Consider the following 20995-nt stretch of genomic DNA (forward strand, 5'->3'; position numbering starts at 1 on the left):
GAGAATATGCTGCCTGCTGTCCCTGGATAACACCTGTTACGGTAAGTAACTGTGCTTTTTAATTAAACATAAATGTGTTTGGGATTTTTTTTTTTTTAAACAGCAGGATAAATGACCGCATTAATATGCATTTTAACACAGTTTGCACTGAAACCATTAGCACATTTGGCACAAATCCCCTTTTAGCACTTGTAGTTACAAGTTTTGAGCATCAGCTTCTTAGTGGCTACGGATGCCGATATGAACCGGGGAAGCCAGGGTTCAGATTCCGCTTTTCTTGCTGACAATCTTTGTGACCTCGGGCGAGTTACCTAACTCCCCATTGCTTCAAGTACAACTAGTTTGTAAGCCAATTTGGGCAGGGAACTCACACATGTACTTGAATACGTAATGCACCTTGAGCTTGGATTTGGAAGAAGGCATAGCAAACCTTAAAAAAAAAAAAAGGGACAGAAAAATTATGTTAGAATCCGATCCCACAATAACTGATCCCTAGAGCTGTTAATCACTAGTTTCTAACTTTGTTAAATCCACTCAATTTGTAGCATCTTTCAATCAATGTTAACCGGCAGAACATTGTCAAATCCATTCAATTTGTAACATCTTTTAATTATTGCAAACCGCATAGAACTTCACGGTCCTGCGGTATTTAAACTCTTATATTATTATTATCGTTCTGGAGCAGGAGGACGAGAATGGACGCCTTACGATGAAGATGGACAAGCCAATTGCAATTTGAAACACACTAGGCTTCAAACCAAAAAGGCATCCTTGGAAAGGCGACTCGGAAGGTGGGCTGCAAGCCAAGGGCTTTTCCCCTGGCCGGGGGGGAGGGCTGTGGGCTGCGCCGCAGTTGCTGCTCCCCCGGGCTCTGTGGGCGGACACGAGGCTGGGCTCTGCCGCGTTGCTGCGCCCCCGCCGCGCCAGTGGGGCGGGAGGGCGAAACCGTCAAGGTCCGAGACCCAGAGGAGCCGAACGTCGTCTTCGTCGTCCTCGGCCGCCCGGCTCACTGCGGCCGCCTGGAGGCGCTTGCGCGCGCAGAGGTCTGGCTCGGTGCACACTGGGAGCGCCTCGCGCCCCCTCTCCCACCTCGCAGCGCCGCGCGCCCGCCGTCCCCCGGGTCCCTGCGTCCCGCCAGCGCCGCGCGCCCTCTCGCGTGCCCTTCCTAGGCTCCGGCTCGCCGGGCGGATTTCCTCCCTCGCCGCTTCCGTGCCCGGGCGCGCCTCTTCTTCCTGCCCCGCTTCTCGAGCGAAGCCGAGGAGGAGGAGGAGGAGGAGGGGGGGAAGAAGATGCAGACGTTTCTGAAAGGGAAAAGAGTCGGCTACTGGCTGAGTGAGAAGAAGATGAAAAAGCTGAATTTCCAGGCCTTCGCCGAGGTGTGCAGGTAAGGGGGTGGGGGTGGGGGAGGGGGCCTGTTCTCGCAGCCCCGCTGGATCACGAGTCCACCAATGAAGCTGTAATTACAGCCTTTTGCGGGCGGCGTTGCTTAAGAGCTGCTAATTGCTACACATTAAAGACAAGCCTGCAAATTAGAATAAAAGCGGCGGTAAGTTGAGTACCAAGAGAAGACCAGCTTAATATAATCCTGCTGAAAGCCTGATACCGTTTGGAGAGGAGGGGGGAAGGAGTGTTTCTCAGTTTACCGCATGTTTGGGAGGTACCTGAGAGATACCCAGAGGATAGAGGAGGACGACTGCCCCTGGCTTCTTTAAGACTTGTTAATGGTTCCTTCATTTCTTTCCTGATCTTAGCAGTTTACTGTTGTATACGATGGTTTAAAAAAAAAAACCCCAACACAACAGAATTGCCTTTCGGTGTCATTAAATTGGATGCATTTTTTTTTTTTTTTTGCATGTGCAGCTTGGCTCTCCACTTCGCATTTATGGGGGGGGGGGGGGGGAATACCAGGCTAGTGGAAATGAGTGGTGCCCTGAGAAATGAATTCATAATTAGGGATTTCGTGTGATGATAGCCTGCAAGTCCAGCGAAATATTCAGCTTTTAAATATTTAATTGTGGAGTGGAGCAGTAGCCTAATGGTTGGTGCAGTGACCTGAGAACCAGGGGAAACAGGTTTGATTCCCACTGCAGCTCCCTGTGACTCTTGGCAAGTCACTTAGCCTTTCATTGCCTCAGGTACAAAATAAGTACCTGAATAGAACTACAGAAAGGCAGTATATCAAATCCCACCCCCTTTCACTTTAACATAGATATTGCTAACCTTAAACTCCTTAAAGTTTATTTAAATTAATTTTCTGGTTACTATGTACATGAAAGAAGTAGAAGTGGTTTTTTTTTTTTTAACTGTGGAGTATTTCAGATCCCCTGAAGAAAGGACCTTTAACAGTTTGAATAGGTTAACACTGATTCACCTATAAATTTCATAATTTCCCAACTATTAGCTTACTATAAGAGTACCTGACAGAAATACAGTGATACCTTGGAATCCGAATGCCCCAGTACTCGAACAACTTGGAATCCGAACAAAAAATTAAAGCAAATTTTGCCCCGGAATACAAACACCCTGCACATTGTTCGTGTGTGCTTGTGCCCCGGAATCCAAATGCTGCTATAGAATCCGAACGCCCTGCACGGTGTTCGTGTGTACGTTTCCCTGGCGCTCGGGCCACCAATACGTCGTTCATTTCATTGTCGGAAGCTGTAGTGAAAGCATCTCGTGTGATTTTCGCCTTTGTGTAGTGTAGTGAGGAAAATACTGTACTGTATTATTATTATTTGTTAATATTTCATCTTAAAATCCAGTGCATTTACTGTTAAAATTTGAGTGTGTGGGACCCAGGAACGGATTAATCCATTTTCTGTTATTTTAAATGGGAAAAATTGTCTTGGAACACGAAAGATTTGGAACTCGAACGGGGTTCTGAAACGGATTAAGTTCGGATTCCAAGGCATCATTGTAATAGTAATGATATCAGTTACTTTAGCCTTCTAGAGAACTAAGGGGTCGATGCAGAGTGCAGACAGAAGCACATAGTTACCAATACCACAGATATTACTGAGCGCACAATTCCGTGAAGTTAGTTTTTGCAACGGACGTTGGTGACAACATATTAAAATGAATAGTAATGAGGCTATTAGTTATTCCACTGCATTGCAGAAGGTAACAGATTTTAAGACAAGTCAAGTCTTGAGGAAATGAAGGCAGGTTTTTTGAGAGGATTTAATGCCATGTTTTTCTTTTATGTTTTGTGAGCGAGCAGTACTCGTAACTTTTACAACAGAACAAGAGGTGACTGTTCTGCACACAGGTGCAAGGAAAAAAAAATTGTATCCATGCATGTCTTGGAATGAGGTTCTTCTGTGCACAACATAAGAACATAAGCATTGCTTCTGCCGGGTCAGACCAGGGGTCCATCATGCCCAGCAGTCTGCTCCCGTGGCGGCCCCCCAGGTCCATGACCTATAAGTGATCCTTCACCTAAATATTTTGTTCCCTAATCATTTAATATCCTGATAGTAACCCTCTATCTATACCAGTGGTCTCAAACTCGCAGCCTGGGGGCCACATGCGGCCCGCCAGGTACTATTTTGAGGCCCTCGGTATGTTACCATTGTTGCTTGCCTCACTGCTGTAACCTCATGCAAGCACTTTCCTCCGTCTGTACGTGATTGTGAGGTGGAGTGAAGAGGACAATCGCATACAGACGCAGGAAAGCGCTGGCGTAAGGTTATAGCAGTGAGGCGGACAATGTTCCAGAACCTAAGGTAAACATTGGAGACAGTGCAGCTTGTGCGTGTGTACATAATCTCGTGAACTCTCGTGAAATTTGTTACCTTTCCTGGCGGTGACTGTTTGACGTAAGATGTGTGGTTGTGTCTGGTGCTTGAGGAGGTAAGAGCTGAAGGCGGTTGCGGATGCGACCACCGGACACTTAAGGCATAAGTTTTCCAGGCACAAGTCAGATATTGATTCTCCCCTCTACAAAATCTTGTCTCTTGCAGCTGATTTTAGAATATAAATCATAGTTTTGCATGTGGTAAACCACTCGTTATAGTTTATAAATCTTTCCTTAATTGGTTCTGATAATTTCAACTATACACAGCTGAAAGCAGTGCAACATGCAGAAAGTGAAAAACTATAATGAGTTTTACCCCATGCAAAGTTTTCATTTCTTTAATAAGACATTAACTATTTTTTCTGCAGCCCTCCAAGTACCTACAAATCCAAAATATGACCCTGCAAAGGTTTTGAGTTTGAAACCGCTGATCTATACCCTTCAATCCCCTTCTCCTTCAGGAAATCATCCAATCCCTTTTTGAAACCCAATATCATACTCTGTCCTATCACCTCTTCTGGAAGCGCATTCCAGGTGTCTACCACCCTCTGAGTGAAGAAGAACTTCCTAGCATTTGTTCTGAATCTGTCTCCTTTCAACTTCATAAAAATTTTATGCACAAGAAATTTTTGCGAGGCTCTTATGTAGACTACCATCTCAGCACATATTACAGACACTTTTTTTTTTTTTTGCTTTTGCTCAGACATATGCACACGGTACTGGCTACCCTTGGCGCACAGCCGCGTGTACACATGTCCGGCAGGCTTTCCCTAATTAGTATACAAGTTTTATGCATTTCAAATTTGCCTATGATTAGGTTATGATAATTGGTGTGAAATATGTTCTTGCCAAATTTCTTGTTAGAAGTTGTGCTCGTATATCGGTGTGCATCTCCACCACTTGGCTTTCTGCATCAGCTGCTACGGATTATTTACTAACAGCAGAAATGATCTGCCGCAGTGCTGATAGAAGAAAATGGGTCCAGTGGTAGATGGCTTGTGCTAATTATTAGCAAATGACCCTTTAAGATGTGTTGTCTAGTCTGTGGAGTTTCAAACTATGCTTGAAAGCACCTGTTGATTCTTTTGGCTCCTTTGCCTCTCCAGAGATACGTGTGAGATTTCTACTGCTTTTATGCATTTACTGAGATGGTTTTGTATGTGTACACCTGCCATAGTTGTTGGATACCCCAGTGATTGTGAATATTTATATATTTATTAGGGATGAGCAGCCAAAGGGCATTCGTTTTGTGTCATTTATTGCGTCATTTCTTGGACTGTTCATTTTATTCAGGCTTTTTGAGCCCGTGTCCTGCACACAGCTTCTGCGGAACGGCTCTTCCACGTATTTACCACTATAGGACCCATGAAGAAGACTTGTTGTCGAAACGCGGACCGTGTTGGGTCCTGCGTCCCTAGTGGACTAGGTCGTTTAGGTTTTTACGTGGATTACCACGTAAAAACTTATTTCATGTGAATGATTCTATTGTACCTTGGTACTTTGACATTCTTAATAATAAAGTCCATTTATGGAACATCGTCACTCCACAGTGTTTTGTTATGTTTTTTGTTTTTTTTCTGCATTTTCTTCTCTGTGGATACTTTGGGGTCAACTCTCTTCAGTTTTGGGAGTTGTTTTGCCATTTTTTTTTTTATCACAGGAGCAAAGTCACTGAGGACCAGATTCTGTAAGAAGTGTCCATTTAGGTGTCTATCTTAATTACTCAAACCATCTTAATAGCTTCAATTATGAGCTTTAATTAGCTCATAATTTGGGAAAAAAAAATGTAATTGGCCAATCGGCACCTATCTGATTCCATGTTTGGGGGTCAGAGACGGAGATAGATGCCGCCAGGAGCGCTTCTCTAAAGAATGTAGGCACCTGCAATGTAGGCCAGTAGAACCTTGGCCTACATACCAGCACCCACTGATGTAGCGAGGGTGGGAGGCACCCAGGGCAGTGGCGCCCTTCCCTTTCTCCCCCTACTCCTTTCCTACTGCCCCCCTACCGCACGTGCACCTGGAATGCGTTGCCAGAGGATGTGGTAAAAGCGGATAGTGTAGCTGGTTTTAAGAAAAGTTTGAACAAGTTCCTGGAAGAAAAGTCCATAGTCTGTTATTGAGAAAGACACAGGGGAAGCCACTGCTTGCCCTGGATCGGTAGCATAGAATGTTGATTTGGGGTTTCGGAATCTTTTGTTACTCTTTGGGATTCCAGAATCTTGCTATTCTTTGAGATTCTGAATGGAATGTTGCTACTTCATGGGTTTTGGCCAGGTACTAGGGACCTGGATTGGCCACTGTGAGAACAGGCTACTGGGTTTGATGGACCATTGGTCTGACCCAGTAAGGCTAGTCTTAAGTTCCTCTGCGCAAACAGCATCTCCAACTTGCTGCCAGCATCGGCTCTCCTCCTACATCACTGCCTAGTCACGGTACCCGGAAGTAACATCGGAGAGGAGCTCTGAGGCTGTTGCGAGCAGCAGGTTGGAGCTGCTGCTTGCACTGGGGAAGAGCTAGAGGTATGGTGGGGTGGGGGGGGGGGAAGTGAAGGTATTCATGCAGCGGGAGAGGAGTGGGAAAGGAGCGGGGGGCAGAGAGGTGCCAGCAACCCCCCCTCGGGGCGGTCCACCCTCCCTTACTATGCCACTGCCGGCGCCTAAGTTTTTTTGATACGTGCTCTTAGGCACAATTCTGTAAACGGCGCCAAAGCATAATTGACATGTGGCCAGCGCCTTTTTTTTTTTTCTAGACACCTGGCGATTTAGGCGCCTTATACAGAATCTGGCTATGAGTGCACACTCTTTTTCTGAAAGAGTGTATAGCGGCTCATACCTGAGTGATAGTCTGCCTGTGCGTAGTGGGTGCTCTCTTTCAAATTAGTGCGCACTCTCTCAAGAGTGTGTGTGCAGTATTATCAGCAAATAATAAAATAGAAACATAGAAACATAGAAAAAAGCGGCAGAAAAGGGCTATAGCCCACCAAGTCTGCCCATTCCAAGTATCCCTCCCCCCTGAGTTTACTCCCTTAACGATCCCACATGAGTATCCCATTTTCTCTTAAAATCCGTCACGCTGCTGGCCTCTATCACCTGGAGTGGGAGTCTGTTCCAATGATCCACCACTCTTTCGGTGAAGAAGTACTTCCTGGAGTCGCCATGAAACTTCCCTCCCCTGACTTTCAGTGGATGCCCTCTGGTGGTCGAGGGTCCCATGAGCCAGAAGATATCCTCTTCTGTCTCGATGCGTCCCGTGATGTACTTATACGTTTCAATCATATCTCCCTGTTCTCTTCTTTCCTCAAGTGAGTACAGCCGCAATTTCTTTAGTCTTTCTTCATACGTGAGATCCCTGAGCCCCAAGACCATCCTGGTGACCGTTCGCTGCACCGACTCGATCCTCAGCACGTCCTTTCGGTAGTGTGGTCTCCAAAACTGAACACAGTACTCCAAGTGAGGCCTCACCATGGCTCTGTACAACGGCATCATAACTTCAGGTCTCCTGCTGACAAAACCTCTGCGGATACATCCCATCATTTGTCTTGCCCTGGAGGTAGCCTTCTCCACTTGATTGGCAACCTTCATGTCCTCACTAATGATCACTCCTAGATCGCGTTCCGCCGTGGTCCTAACCAAGGTCTCACCATTTAGTACATAAGTTCTGCGCGGGTTTCTCTTACCCAGGTGCATTATCTTGCATTTTTTAGCATTGAAGCCTAGCTGCCAAGTAGTCGACCATTGTTCCAGAAGCAGTAGGTCGTGTGTCATATCATCAGGTAACAAGCTTCTGCCTACTATGTTGCACATTTTCTTGCTTATTTCCCCTTGTTTTTGTTTGATAATGACACTCAGTGATGTCATATCCCACGGTTCTTGCAAGTGGTTAGAGCTACAGCCTCAACACCCTGAGGTTGTGGGTTCAAATCCTACGCTGCTCCTTGTGACCTTGGGCAAGTCACTTAATCCTCCACTGCCCCAGGTACATTAGACAGAGAGGGAAAATGCTTGAAGTACCTTTATGTAAAAGGCAGGATACAAGTCCCAATCTTTTTCCCTGATGTCATAATCCCTCATTCCACCAATGCCTAAGAGTCAACCTCATCAGTGATGTCACAATGGCTTCATTGTTCTGTACTTGGCTCACTTCTGATATTGTATTGGAGGAGAGTGTGGCAGAGTGGTTAGAGCTACAGCCTCAACACCCTGAGTTTGTGGTTTCAAACCCCACACTGCTCCCTGGGACCCTGGGCAAGTCACTTAATCCTCCACTGCCCCAGGTACATTAGATAGATTGTGAATCCACCGGGACAGAGAGGGAAAATGCTTGAAATACCTGTATGTAAACCGCTTTGAGTGTGGTTGTATACCTACAAAAAGGTGGTATACAAGTCCCAATCCCTTTCCCTGATGTCATAATGCCTCATTCCACCAATAAGAGCCAACCTCATCAGTGATGTCACAATGGCTTCATTGTTCTATACTTGGCTCACTTCTGATATTGGATTGGAGGAGAGTGTGGGGCAATGGTTAGAGCTACAGCCTGAACACCCTGAGTTTGTGGGTTCAAGCCCAGTGCTGTTCCATGTGCCCCTGGGCAAGTCACTTAATCTTCTACTGCCCCAGGTACATTAGATAGATTGTGAGCACACTGAGACACAGAGGGAAAATGCTTGAAATACCTGATTGTAAACTGTTTAGATAACCTTGATAGGCAGTATATAAATACGTAAAATAAATAAACAGATGTTCATCCCTAATATTAATTTAAAAGGCTGGAGCCCAACATCAGTGTGAGTAAAAGTTGCGTATGGGCTTCAGTGCCTTATGCTTGGTACCACTGTCCAGACACGTAGCCCACGCTTTCCTCACTAGACACACACACCATGAGATGAGTTCATGTGGAATGACTCACTGCCAAGTAACTTGTGCTAAATTTCCAGCTCATTATGTGGATAAAGGCAACTTGCTTGGCTGCTTTCGTACAAGCAGTGGAGCAATGTTGTGAGCGGAATTCTTCTCTTTAATGTAATGAAAATACGTCGCAGCCAGTTGGACCTGTTGTGCTGTCTAATATTAGAGAATGACACGGGGACAAATTTTTCCCCTTCCCCCGCGGGAGTTCTTTTCCTGTTCCTTCTCCATTTCCCCAAGCTTTGTCCTCGTCATAGTGTCTGAGGCTTGTGCGGTTAAGGCAGAGGCTGGGAAATTGGGTTCATAGACAACTCGGCGGAAGACAAAGGCGCGCGCCGACAACTGAGCGCAAGATGGAGGCGCGCGCCGAAGAAAATTACAGTTTTTAGGGGCTCCGACGGGGGTTTTTGTTGGGGAGCCCCCCCCCAGTTTACTTAATAGATATTGCGCCGGCGTTGTGGGGGGTTTGGGGGGTTGTAACCCTCCACATTTTACTGTAAACTTAACTTTTTCCCTAAAAACAGGGAAAAAGTTAAGTTTTCAGTAAAATGGGGGGGTTACAACCCCCCCACTCCCCCACAACGCGGCGCGATCTCTATTAAGTAAAGTGGGGGGGGTTCCCCCCACGCCCCCCCCGTCGGAGCCATAAAAACAGTAATTTTCTTTGGTGCGCACCTCCGCGCTGCGCTCAATTGTCTGCGCGCGCCTTTGTCCCGGCGCGCTTTTGACCTGACACCGGGAAATTGAGTTCCTGCGGGAACGGGGAAAAAAAAAAATTGTCCCCGTGTCATTCTCTGTCTACTCTTTCCTCTCGCCGATGCTTCTTTGCTGTTTCCACCGAAATGCATGAGAGAGATTCTCGGACCAGGAGCCGTTGCAGAATATTATTGACTCAATTCATTTATGCTCCACGCTGTCGATCATCAGCCCCCTTTAACCAGAAAGTGTTATTAACACTTTGTAATTGAAAATAATATGTAATGTGCCCCCCAAAATAATTCATTAACCTCCTCTTTTCCAAAGGTCAATAGCGCAGGCCGCTGTGGTAGCTACCCCCAAAGCCCACAGGGATTTAAAGGGTTTTGGATAGCGTGGCTTTGTAAAAGGGGGAGTAAATATTAAAATATATAATGAAGCTATTGTGGCCTAGTAGTTAGAGTTATAGCCTCAGCACCCTGAGGTTGTGGGTTTGAGCCCAGTGCTGCTCCTTGTGACTCTGGGCATGTAGATTAAGGGATTGGGACTTGTATACTGCCTTTTTTTGTAGTTTTACAACCACATTCAAAGCAGTTTGCATACAGAAACTCTAGCATTTTCCCTGTCTATCCCGGTGGGCTCGCAATATGTCTAATGTGCTTGGGGGCAGTGGAAGATCAAGTGACTTGCCCAGGGTCACAGGGAGCAGCACGGGGTTTGGATCCACATCCTCAGGGTGCTGAGGCTGTAGCTCTAACCACTACGTCACACGCCCCTCCGCTGCCCCGGGTATGTTAAGTAGGTCATGAACCTGCTGAGACAGGGAAAAATGCTTGAGTATCTGGATGTAAAAAAACGCTTGGAAATTTTCATTGATCAGTGATATACAAATAACAAATAAACTTGGAAGCCTCAAATATTTATGAAAGACCAACAGCTGGAAGCAGAGTCTATCACTTAAAAGATGATGGCATCCTGTATCAGTAGTGAAGTAATGTTCAGAGTCACCATAGAAACATGATGGCAGATAAAGGCCAAATGGCTCATCTAGTCTACCCATCTGCAATAACCATTATCTCTTCCTTTCCCTATTGGCTAAGGCTCTTAACATTTGAATCTCCTCTTCCTATAGGCTATGGCTCTTTACACCTGCATTGTGAGGTCATAGAGCTTTATGGTTATAGAAACAGAAACATGATGGCAAATAAAGGCCAAATGACCCATCTAGTCTGCCCATCCGCAGTAACCATTATCTCTTTCTCTCTCTGAGAGATCTCGCGTGCCTATCCCAGGCCCTCTTGAATTCAGACACAGTGTCTGTCTCCACCACCTCTTCTGGGAGACTGTTCCACGCATCTACCACCCTTTCCGTAAAAAAGTTTTCCCTCTGATTACTCCGGAGCCTATCACCTCTTAACTTCATCCTATGCCCTCTCATTGCAGAGTTTCCTTTCAAATGAAAGACTCAACTCATGCACATTTATAATATGTAGGTATTTAAACGACTATCATATCTCCCCTCTGCCGCCTTTCCTCCAAGGTATACAGATTGAGATCTTTAACTTTGTCCCCATAAACCAGGTGTGCCCACACTTTTTTGGCTTGTGAGCTACTTTTAAAATCATCAAGTCAAAATGATCTACCAACAATAAAATTTAAAAAAACCACAATTTAAAAAACCCCACAAAACACACTGTATGCATAGAAAATGTTAATTATAATTTATATTCAGGGGTTTTTTTTTTCCAAGGAGGTCAAGGCAGATGACTTTAAAATATGCAATGTCACCTCAGTAACAACTATACAAAAATAGACAAATATACCCCCTCCCCTTTTACTAAACCACGATAGCGGTTTTTAGCGCAGGGAGCTGTGCTGAATGCCCTGTGCTGCTCTCGACGTTCATAGGTTCCCTGCGCTAAAAACCACTATTGCGGTTTAGTAAAGGGGGGCCATAGTGCAAAATATAGACAGCAAATATAAATTCTCATAAAGGACACATTTTGATCACTAAATTGAAAATATAATCATTTTTCCTACCTTTTTTTGTCTGGTGATTTCATGAGTCTCTGGTTGCACTTTCTTCTTCTGACTGTGCATCCAATCTTTCTTTCTTTCTTCCTCCTACATGCTTCTTCTCCTGCAATCCTCATTCCAACCAACATCTCTCTCTGTCCTTCCATGAGTCCAACTTTTTCTTCCTCTCTCCTTGCCTGTGCCCTGCCACTTGACACACTCCATTCCCTCCCCTGACTTTTTCTTCCTCTCTCCCTGCCACTTCTTTCTTTCTTTCTGTCTGCCTTTCTTTCTCTCATGTCTCTCTCCAGAGAAGGCAGCACTGTTAGTAGGTCAATGGAGGAAAAGCAGCTTGTATAATTCCTGGAAGCATGAAGCTCGTGTCTTTCACTCTCCCTACCCCCAAGCCACCATCTTTCTTTCTCTCTCCTTGCCCCCTCCCAAGCTGCCACCACCGCCAAATTCTCCCTGCTTCCCTGATGCGTAAAAGCCAGGCCCTTGCATCCATTACACAAGCGTTCCCTCTGTCCCGACGCCAATTCTGGCATCGGAGAGGAAATTCTGGGCCAGCCAGGCAGCAATTGGCTGGCCTGGATCTTCCTCTCCGACGCCAGAATTGATTTTGGGGGGGGGGGGGGGGGGAATGCTTCTGTAGTGGCTGCATGGGCCTGGCTTTTGCGCATCGGGGAAGCAGGGATAACGCAAAGGCAACGCAAGTATCGTGGAGCCTGGGATGGGCTCCGCGATCGACTTGCATTGCCCTTGTAATCTACTGGTCGATCGCCATCGATCTTTTGGGCACTCCTGCCATACGCCATATCACAAAGACCTTACAGTATCTTGAAGACAGAGACTTATTTTTGTGTTTTGTCAAGGTTTTTAAAGATTCAATTAATTACTCCTGCAATGATTATACTGTATATTATTTTCAGTTATGTGTGTTAAAATAACACTTGCTTATTAAGGGGATTGACGATTAATAGCCCTTTTACTAAGCGGCAATGTAAAGTGGTGTTAGCGTGCCCTTACAAGGGTTTTCCCCGTGCGCTAAGGCTATTTTTACCGCAGCAGTAAAAGGGCTGATTTTCTATTATTTGCATTAATGGCCTTGCACCAGTATTACATTAGTACATGAACTAATTCTACAAAGAAACAAATTATATAATCACAGAAAATTCAAACACAGCAAAATATATAGTAGTCCTAAGTAAGGAGCGTTGCCTCTGAGGCCTTTTTTTTTTTTTTAGTTTGCTGATGCTTCAAGGCATTAGTACATGGTTATTAAAAAAAAAATTGCCATGTTAGCACTTAGACCTCTTTTGTAGGTGATAAGGGTTCATTCGGTAATGTAGCTGTGCTAACTGATTAGCGTAGAAACACCCATTATCCCAGGACAAGCAGGCATGATATTCTCACATGTGGGTGACGTCATCTACGGAGCCCCAGCGCGGACAGCTTTTCAAGCAAACTTGATTAAAGTTTCAAGTTTGCTATGCTGCACCACGCATGTGCATGCCTTCTTGCCCACTAGAGGGCACATCTCCACCTCGTGGTCCTCAGTTCAGTTTTTTCCGCGGAGCCAGAAGCCCTGTGGAATTTTTGTTCTTTAGTGTTTGCCTTCTGACACCGCGTCTGAGTTATTTTTCTCGGTCGCTGTGCTTGCTTTCTTTTTTTCTTCGTTCGTGCTTACGGTAATCGTCAAAAAAAAAATAAAAAATCTTTTTCGTCGGCTCCAGGGGCTCCCGGTAGCCGCGGCCGCGGACCTCGTTTCGTTCCCGGCCGTTTTTCGATTTCATGTCCCGTCCTGTGACGGGCTTTAAAAAGTGCACCCGGTGCGATCGGCTGCTTTCAATCACCGATCTCCACCGGTGGTGCTTACTTTGCCTGGGTCCCGAGCACCCCACCGACTCCTGTCCTCGGTGCTCGACTTTTCAGCCCAGAGCTCTCCGCCGCCGTCGCGCCCGAATGGCGGAGCTCTTTGCGGTGGACCCCGCGGCGGGGCAGGCCTCGACGTCGGCCTCGACTCCCTCGACCTCGACCTTGCCGCGACATCCTGCTTCGTCGAAGCCTGCGTCCTCGACTTCGAAGTCGTCGGGGGGTAAGTCCTCACTTTCTTCTTCAGTTCCAGCCTTGAAGAAGCCATCCTCGGGATTCTCGACGGGGGCGGGTGGTTCGTCTTCGGCCCCGCCCCGAGCGTCGAAGTCAGGTGCCCCGCGGAATACTCGAGACCGAGGTCGTCCTCGAGGGAGCACCCGCCGGCCCCGGATCTATCGGCCATGATGGGGGTTCCTGTTTTTCAGGACTTGCTCCGGGCCCTCATTGCCTCGGAGCTGTCCGGCGCCCTCGCACACCTGCAGCCGGCTTCGGCCTCGAGTGCCCCAGCTTCGGCAGCCTCGGTCTCGGTGCCCTCGACTTCGGCCCCCGGGGTGGCTCCGGCCTCGACCCCGACCTTGCCCTCGACCTCGGTCGACCAGCCGGAGCGGAGTGTACGTCCTTGGGTCAGGGTGCGGCGAGTTCGGAGGATCTCTTCCACTTCTTCCTCGTCGAGATCCTCCCGGGGCTCCTCGCCCTCGGGTCGGCCTCGGGCGAAGTGCCGGCCTAGGAAGCCCAAGCGTTCTAGGGGTTCTCCTCGGAGGTGCGGTCGCTCCTCGCCGACCGGGGCTGAGATGCTGCGTGTCTCGGAGCTCCGCCTCTATAATCCGAGGCTTTTCCGTTCCTCCGAGGGAGGGTTGTCGAGAGACTCCTTGCCGAAACGGAAGGGGCAGGCCTCGGTGCCTCGTTCCAGGGGAACTTCCCAAAGGGGTTCCTCGGGGTATAGGCGGTCCCCGACCCCCTCGAGGTCGCTCGGGGCGTCATCGTGGGGTTCGGGGTCTGGGACTGGTAGGGAGCCCCGGTATTCCCGTGAGGCTTCCCCTTCCTTTTTGGCGATGTGGTCCTCTCGGTCTCTCTCCCCGCCGTCCAAGCCCTCCTCCTTTTTGAGATTTGTACTTGATATGGGGAGGGCTTTGGACCTGGATCTGGTGTCCGGTTCTCAATACACCAAGGAGTTTTTGGAGGAGCAGGATTTACCTTCTCCCCCGAGGGAGACTCCTCGTCTGCCTCTTAATAAGGTCCTCCATCAGACCTTCTTGAGGAACTTGGACTCCCCTCTTACAGTCACAGCGGTTCCATCTAAAATGGAGTCGAAGTACCGTACCATCCCATGTAAGGGCTTCGAGAAAGCACAACTGTCTCACCAGTCGTTGCTGGTGGAGTCGGCGTTAAAGAAGTCCCAGTCTTCTAGGATCTCGGCTGCGGTCCCTCCCGGGCGGGAAGGACGGACCCTGGACAAGTTTGGTCGCCGCCTCTACTCCAATTCCATGATGGCGGCCAGGGTCCTTAATTATGCTTTCACTTTTTCATCTTATCTGAGGCAGATGGTGAAGGCATTACCCCGTTATCATGGGGTCATGCCGGATTCCCATAAGGGGGACTTTGGTAAATTTATGGCCAACCTGTCACAGCTGCGTCTATACCTTTTTCATGCTGTTTACGACGCGTTTGAGTTGGCCTCCAGAGTCTCCGCCTTTGCAGTAGCGATGCGCCGTCTTGCATGGCTCCGAACGGTTGATATGGACCTGAACTTGCAGGAGCGCCTAGCCAATCTGCCCTGTGTCGGATCGGAATTGTTCAATGAGTCCTTGGAGGCGGCGACCAAACGCCTGTCCAAACACGAGCGCTCCATCGTCTCCTTGGTCTGTCCTAAGCCACGGGTACCGCCACAGAAGCCATTTAGACTTCCACCGCGGCGATACCCTCAAAAGTCTACACCAGCATTCTCGAGGCCTCTGCCCCGGCGCCCACCGCAGCAGGGCAGAGGGGCCCAGCCGAAACCTCAGACGCAAGGGGCGTCTAAGCCGGCGCCGTCTTTTTGACGTGATGAGCGGATGGGGGCGGGCCCCCTCCGCACTCTCTCCGGACCCCCTGCCCATCGGGGGCCGGCTGCGGGCCTTTCATTCGGCCTGGGCTATGATCATGTCAGACGCTTGGGTGCTCCGTCTCATCTCCGAGGGTTACTCGCTGAACTTCTTAGCCACGCCGCCGGAACATCCACCAGGGGCATCTCTTTGCAATTGAGCCCAGCTTCCTCTTCTACTCTCGGAAGCCAGTGCCTTGTTGAGCCTTCGAGCGGTGGAGCCGGTCCCCCCGAACCAACTGGGGCGGGGGTTCTACTCCCGTTACTTTTTGGTCCAAAAGAAGACCGGGGACTTACGCCCCATTTTGGACCTCCGGAAGCTCAACAAGTTCCTGGTCTGGGAGAAGTTCCGTATGTTGTCGCTTCCGGTTCTCTACCCTCTGTTGGAGGAAGGGGACTGGATGTGCTCCCTAGACTTGAAGGAAGCGTATACTCATGTTCCTGTGCATCCCGCCTTCCGCAAGTTCTTACGGTTCCAGGTGGGGGAGTTGCACCTTCAGTATTGGGTCCTCCCTTTCGGGCTGGCGTCGTCTCCTCGAGTCTTCACGAAGTGTATGGTGGTAGTCGCGGCTGCCCTGAGATCTCAGGGGCTGCAGGTCTTCCCCTACCTGGACGATTGGCTGATCAAGGCATCATCCAGGGAGGGGGTTATCTCAGCGACCCAACAGACTATCATCTTCCTTCAACGTCTGGGGTTCGAGGTGAACTTTCCCAAATCGCAGCTGTGCCCTGCTCAATCCCTTCAGTTTATCGGGGCCGTGCTGGACACGGTTCGCCTTCGTGCGTTCCTCCCCCCTCCGAGGCTGGAGGCTCTTTTTCGACTGTGCCGTCAGATTTCGCTGCAGCGCTCCGTCTCAGCGCACCATCTGCTGATTTTACTTGGCCACATGGCGTCGACGGTTCATGTCACACCGTTCGCACGATTGCACCTGAGACTCCCTCAGTGGACCTTGGCCTCCCAGTGGCGTCAGGATCGGGACCCGCTCTCCTTTCCTGTAACATTGACTCCTTCCTTGAGACGCTTGCTCCGTTGGTGGACCAACTCTTCCAATCTTTCCGGGGGTTTGCTCTTTCTCGTCCCTCCGCATCGCAAGGTCCTGACCACGGACTCTTCGGAGTACGCGTGGGGGGCTCATCTCGACGGTCTGCGGACTCAAGGTCTATGGTCAGCGGAGGACCGTCTTTGTCACATCAATGTGTTGGAGCTTCGTGCCATTTTTCTGGCAGCTCGAGCGTTCTGCCACCTGCTGCGCGATCAGGTAGTCCTCGTACGGACGGACAACCAAGTGGCAATGTATTATGTAAACAAGCAATGGGGGACGGGCTCTTGGTCCCTGTGCCGGGAAGCCCTGCGCCTTTGGGAATGGGCGGTCTCCCAGAACATCTTCCTGCGGGCGGTTTACATTCAGGGAGAGAAGAATTGTCTGGCTGACAAACTCAGTCGTCTTCTCCAGCCGCACGAGTGGTCGCTAAACGCCCGAGTTCTGCAAGAGGTCTTCGACCGCTGGGGGACTCCTCAGGTGGATCTGTTTGCCTCCCCGGAGACTCACAAACTGACCCTCTATTGTTCTCGGATGTACTCCCCGGACCGTCTCGAGGCCGATGCCTTTCTTCTCGACTGGGGAGGGAGGTTTCTTTATGCGTTTCCTCCTTTCCCTCTGATCTTGAGGACGTTGGTTCATCTCAAGTCGTCCAGAGCCACTATGATTCTCATTGCGCCTCGTTGGCCTCGTCAGCACTGGTTCTCCCTGCTCCTTCAACTCAGTGTCAGGGAGCCTCCACTTCTGCCTGTTTTTCCTTCTCTGCTGTCTCAGAGTCGGGGTTTGCTGTTGCTTCCCAATCTTCAGTCCTTACATCTGACTGCTTGGTTCCTTTCCCCTTGACTTCGGTTTCTGTTTCTCATTCGGTTAGGGAGGTGTTTGAAGCCTCGCGCAAGGTCTCCACTCGGCTTTGTTATTCCCAGAAGTGGACCAGATTTTCATCCTGGTGTTCTTCGCACCATCTGGATCCGAGTTCGGTTCCGGTGTCCTCGGTTCTGGAGTATTTGTTGCATTTGTCCAAGTCTGGGCTGAAGACGACTTCTATTCGGGTGCATCTTAGTGCTATTGCTGCTTTCCATCGGCATCTCGAGGGTCGATCTCTCTCTCTTCATCCTCTGGTGATTCGTTTCATGAGGGGTCTAGTGAATGTTAATCCTCCTCTGAAACCTCCTCCTGTGGTTTGGGATCTTAATGTGGTCTTGGCTCAGCTGATGAAGCCTCCTTTTGAGCCTATTGACAAATCTCATCTTAAGTTTCTCACTTGGAAGGTGATCTTTTTACTTGCACTCACGTCCGCGCGTCGGATTAGTGAGTTGCAGGCTTTGGTTGCGGATCCGCCTTTTACTGTGTTCCATCATGACAAGGTGGTTCTTCGCACCCATCCAAAGTTCTTACCTAAGGTTGTGTCTGATTTCCACCTCAATCAGTCCATTGTTCTTCCGGTGTTCTTCCCGAAGCCCCACTCTCATCCTGGGGAGGCGGCGCTTCACACGCTTGACTGTAAGAGGGCGTTGGCTTTTTATCTTCAACGCACCGAGTCTCATCGGAAGGTTCCTCAATTATTTTTGTCCTTTGATCCTAATAGGTTGGGACGTCCTGTTTCCAAGCGCACCTTGTCCAACTGGTTGGCTGCTTGTATTTCTTTTTGCTACGCTCAGGCTGGTCTCGAGCTGCATGGTAGGGTCACGGGACATAAGGTCCGAGCGATGGCAGCTTCTGTTGCTTTCCTCCGGTCTACTCCGGTAGAGGACATCTGCAAGGCTTCCACTTGGTCTTCGGTTCATACTTTCACCTCCCATTACTGCCTGGATACGTTATCCAGGAGGGACGGCCGGTTTGGCCAGTCAGTTTTGCGAAATCTGTTTTCCTAAATTGCCATCCTCCCACCTGCCCTTTTTTGGTTGGCTTGGAGGTCACCCACATGTGAGAATATCATGCCTGCTTGTCCTGGGATAAAGCACAGTTACTTACCGTAACAGGTGTTATCCAGGGACAGCAGGCATATATTCTCACAACCCACCCTCCTCCCCGGGGATGGCTTCTTTGCTGGCTATGGAACTGAGGACCACGAGGTGGGGATGCGCCCTCTAGTGGGCAAGAAGGCATGCACATGCGTGGTGCAGCATAGCAAACTTGAAACTTTAATCAAGTTTGCTTGAAAAGCTGTCCGCGCTGGGGCTCCGTAGATGACGTCACCCACATGTGAGAATATATGTCTGCTGTCCCTGGATAACACCTGTTACGGTAAGTAACTGTGCTTTTTCTTCCCCCAGACATGTCACCTCCAACATTTTAACGTACGGGTAGCGCATAAAGATTACGAACTTGCTGCAAGATGCCTGAGCAATTCCCACGGTCATCCATTTTTAACTGCAGCAAAGCAAACGTACACTAACGCTCGCCATGGCATAGAAAAAGAAACAAACATAGAAAACCAAAGGCATATAAAGACCACATGGCCTATCTGGTCCGCCTAACCATGCCATCTACGTACTATCCCCTCCCTTAGAGATCCAACATACTTGTTGTCCCATGTTTTCTTGAATTCAGATACACGTTTTGTCTCCGCCCCATCCACCAGGTGGCCATCCCACACATTCACCACTCTTTCCCTGACAAAAAGTATTTTCGGAGGTTACTTCTGGATCCCCTTTGTAAATGAACCATGCCAATAACATTTGGCAAAGCCTCTGCTCTGAGGGTCCCTTGCTCACATTTTGGTGTGAGCTTTGGATTTTGCGTGCGTTGTTGACAGTTTCTCTCAGGAATTAGTTTCCCCCATCAGCTACTCAAACTCTTAGGTCATTTCTTTGGGCTTTTAGTTGCGTTCTCACTCACTCTCAGTAGGGGAGAACATTTAGCAACACAAGTTACCAATAGAGAATGACACGAGGACAAATTTTCCCTGTCCCCGCGGGAACTAATTTTCCCGTCCTGTCCCATCCCTGTGAGTTCTTTTCCTGTCCCTGCCCCATCCCTGCAAGCTCCGTCCTCATCCGCACAAGCCTCAAACACTTTAAAATTATAAGTAGCAACATTCTAGAGCTCAGATTGTGATGTCATAATGCCTCATTCCACCAATGCCTAAGCTCCGTCCTCATCTGCACAAGCCTCAAACTCTTTAAAATCCTAAGTAGCAACATTCTAGAGCTCAGATTGTTATGTCATAATGCCTCATTCCACCAATACCTAAGCTCCGTCCTCATCTGCACAAGCCTCAAACTCTTTAAAATCCTAAGTAGCAACATTCTAGAGCTCATATTGTGATGTCATAATGCCTCATTCCACCAATGCCTAAGCTCCGTCCTCATCTGCACAAGCCTCAACCACTTTAAAATCATAAGTAGGAACATTCTAGAGCTCAGATTGTGATGTCATAATGCCTCATTCCACCAATACCTAAGCTCCGTCCTCATCTGCACAAGCCTCAAACACTTTGAAATCATAAGGAGCAACATTCTAGAGCTCAGACTGTGATGTCATAATGCCTCATTCCACCAATGCCTAAGCTCCGTCCTCATCTGCACAAGCCTCAAACTCTTTAAAATCCTAAGTAGCAACATTCTAGAGCTCAGATTGTTATGTCATAATGCCTCATTCCACCAATACCTAAGCTCCGTCCTCATCTGCACAAGCCTCAAACTCTTTAAAATCCTAAGTAGCAACATTCTAGAGCTCAGATTGTGATGTCATAATGCCTCATTCCACCAATGCCTAAGCTCCGTCCTCATCTGCACAAGCCTCAACCACTTTAAAATCATAAGTAGGAACATTCTAGAGCTCAGATTGTGATGTCATAATGCCTCATTCCACCAATACCTAAGCTCCGTCCTCATCTGCACAAGCCTCAAACACTTTGAAATCATAAGGAGCAACATTCTAGAGCTCAGACTGTGATGTCATAATGCCTCATTCCACCAATGCCTAAGCTCCGTCCTCATCTGCACAAGCCTCAAACTCTTTAAAATCCTAAGTAGCAACATTCTAGAGCTCAGATTGTTATGTCATAATGCCTCATTCCACCAATACCTAAGCTCCGTCCTCATCTGCACAAGCCTCAAACTCTTTAAAATCCTAAGTAGCAACATTCTAGAGCTCAGATTGTGATGTCATAATGCCTCATTCCACCAATGCCTAAGCTCCGTCCTCATCTGCACAAGCCTCAACCACTTTAAAATCATAAGTAGGAACATTCTAGAGCTCAGATTGTGATGTCATAATGCCTCATTCCACCAATACCTAAGCTCCGTCCTCATCTGCACAAGCCTCAAACTCTTTAAAATCCTAAGTGCTCGAGGCTGTTAAGGCAGAGCTTACAGGAATGGGACAGGGACAGTGACAAAAGTCGCAAGGATGGGGGAAATTGAGTTCCCTGTGTCATTCTCTAGTTACCAATCCCATTAAGGACCCTTGCCTATGCAAATTTACATTGCCAGAAAGGCAAGATTGTAGGAATGTGAAAGCTTGCCTCCCTTAGCATTTGTAGCCTTATAAAGATATCATTTTTACCCAGCTGCCTTGTTGGTTTTGTTTCCTAATTGTACTTTTGGCGGCTTGAACAGTTCTTGCTTTCTTTGTTTAGA

The 20995-nt window shown here is 48.3% G+C and overlaps 1 protein-coding gene across 3 annotated transcripts in view; it reads left to right on the plus strand.

The window, feature by feature from the left end:
* The first annotated feature begins 688 nt into the window (after positions 1-688).
* Positions 689-20995, plus strand: part of ITPK1 (inositol-tetrakisphosphate 1-kinase) — a 235255-nt gene continuing 214948 nt past the window's right edge. The window contains exon 1 of one of the 3 annotated variants that reach the window (XM_033952831.1): positions 689-791. Coding sequence is in view for 1 of the 3 variants with exons in the window: in XM_033952829.1 (XP_033808720.1) it covers positions 1290-1384 (95 nt within the window). In the remaining 2 variants the exon portion in view is untranslated. Of the gene's footprint in view, positions 792-855; positions 1385-20995 lie in introns of those variants that run through there. The other 2 variants (XM_033952829.1, XM_033952830.1) reach the window with 2 other exon arrangements.

The sequence above is a fragment of the Geotrypetes seraphini genome, chromosome 7, assembly GCF_902459505.1.
Source record: "Geotrypetes seraphini chromosome 7, aGeoSer1.1, whole genome shotgun sequence".
Taxonomy (NCBI): Eukaryota; Metazoa; Chordata; class Amphibia; order Gymnophiona; family Dermophiidae; genus Geotrypetes; species Geotrypetes seraphini.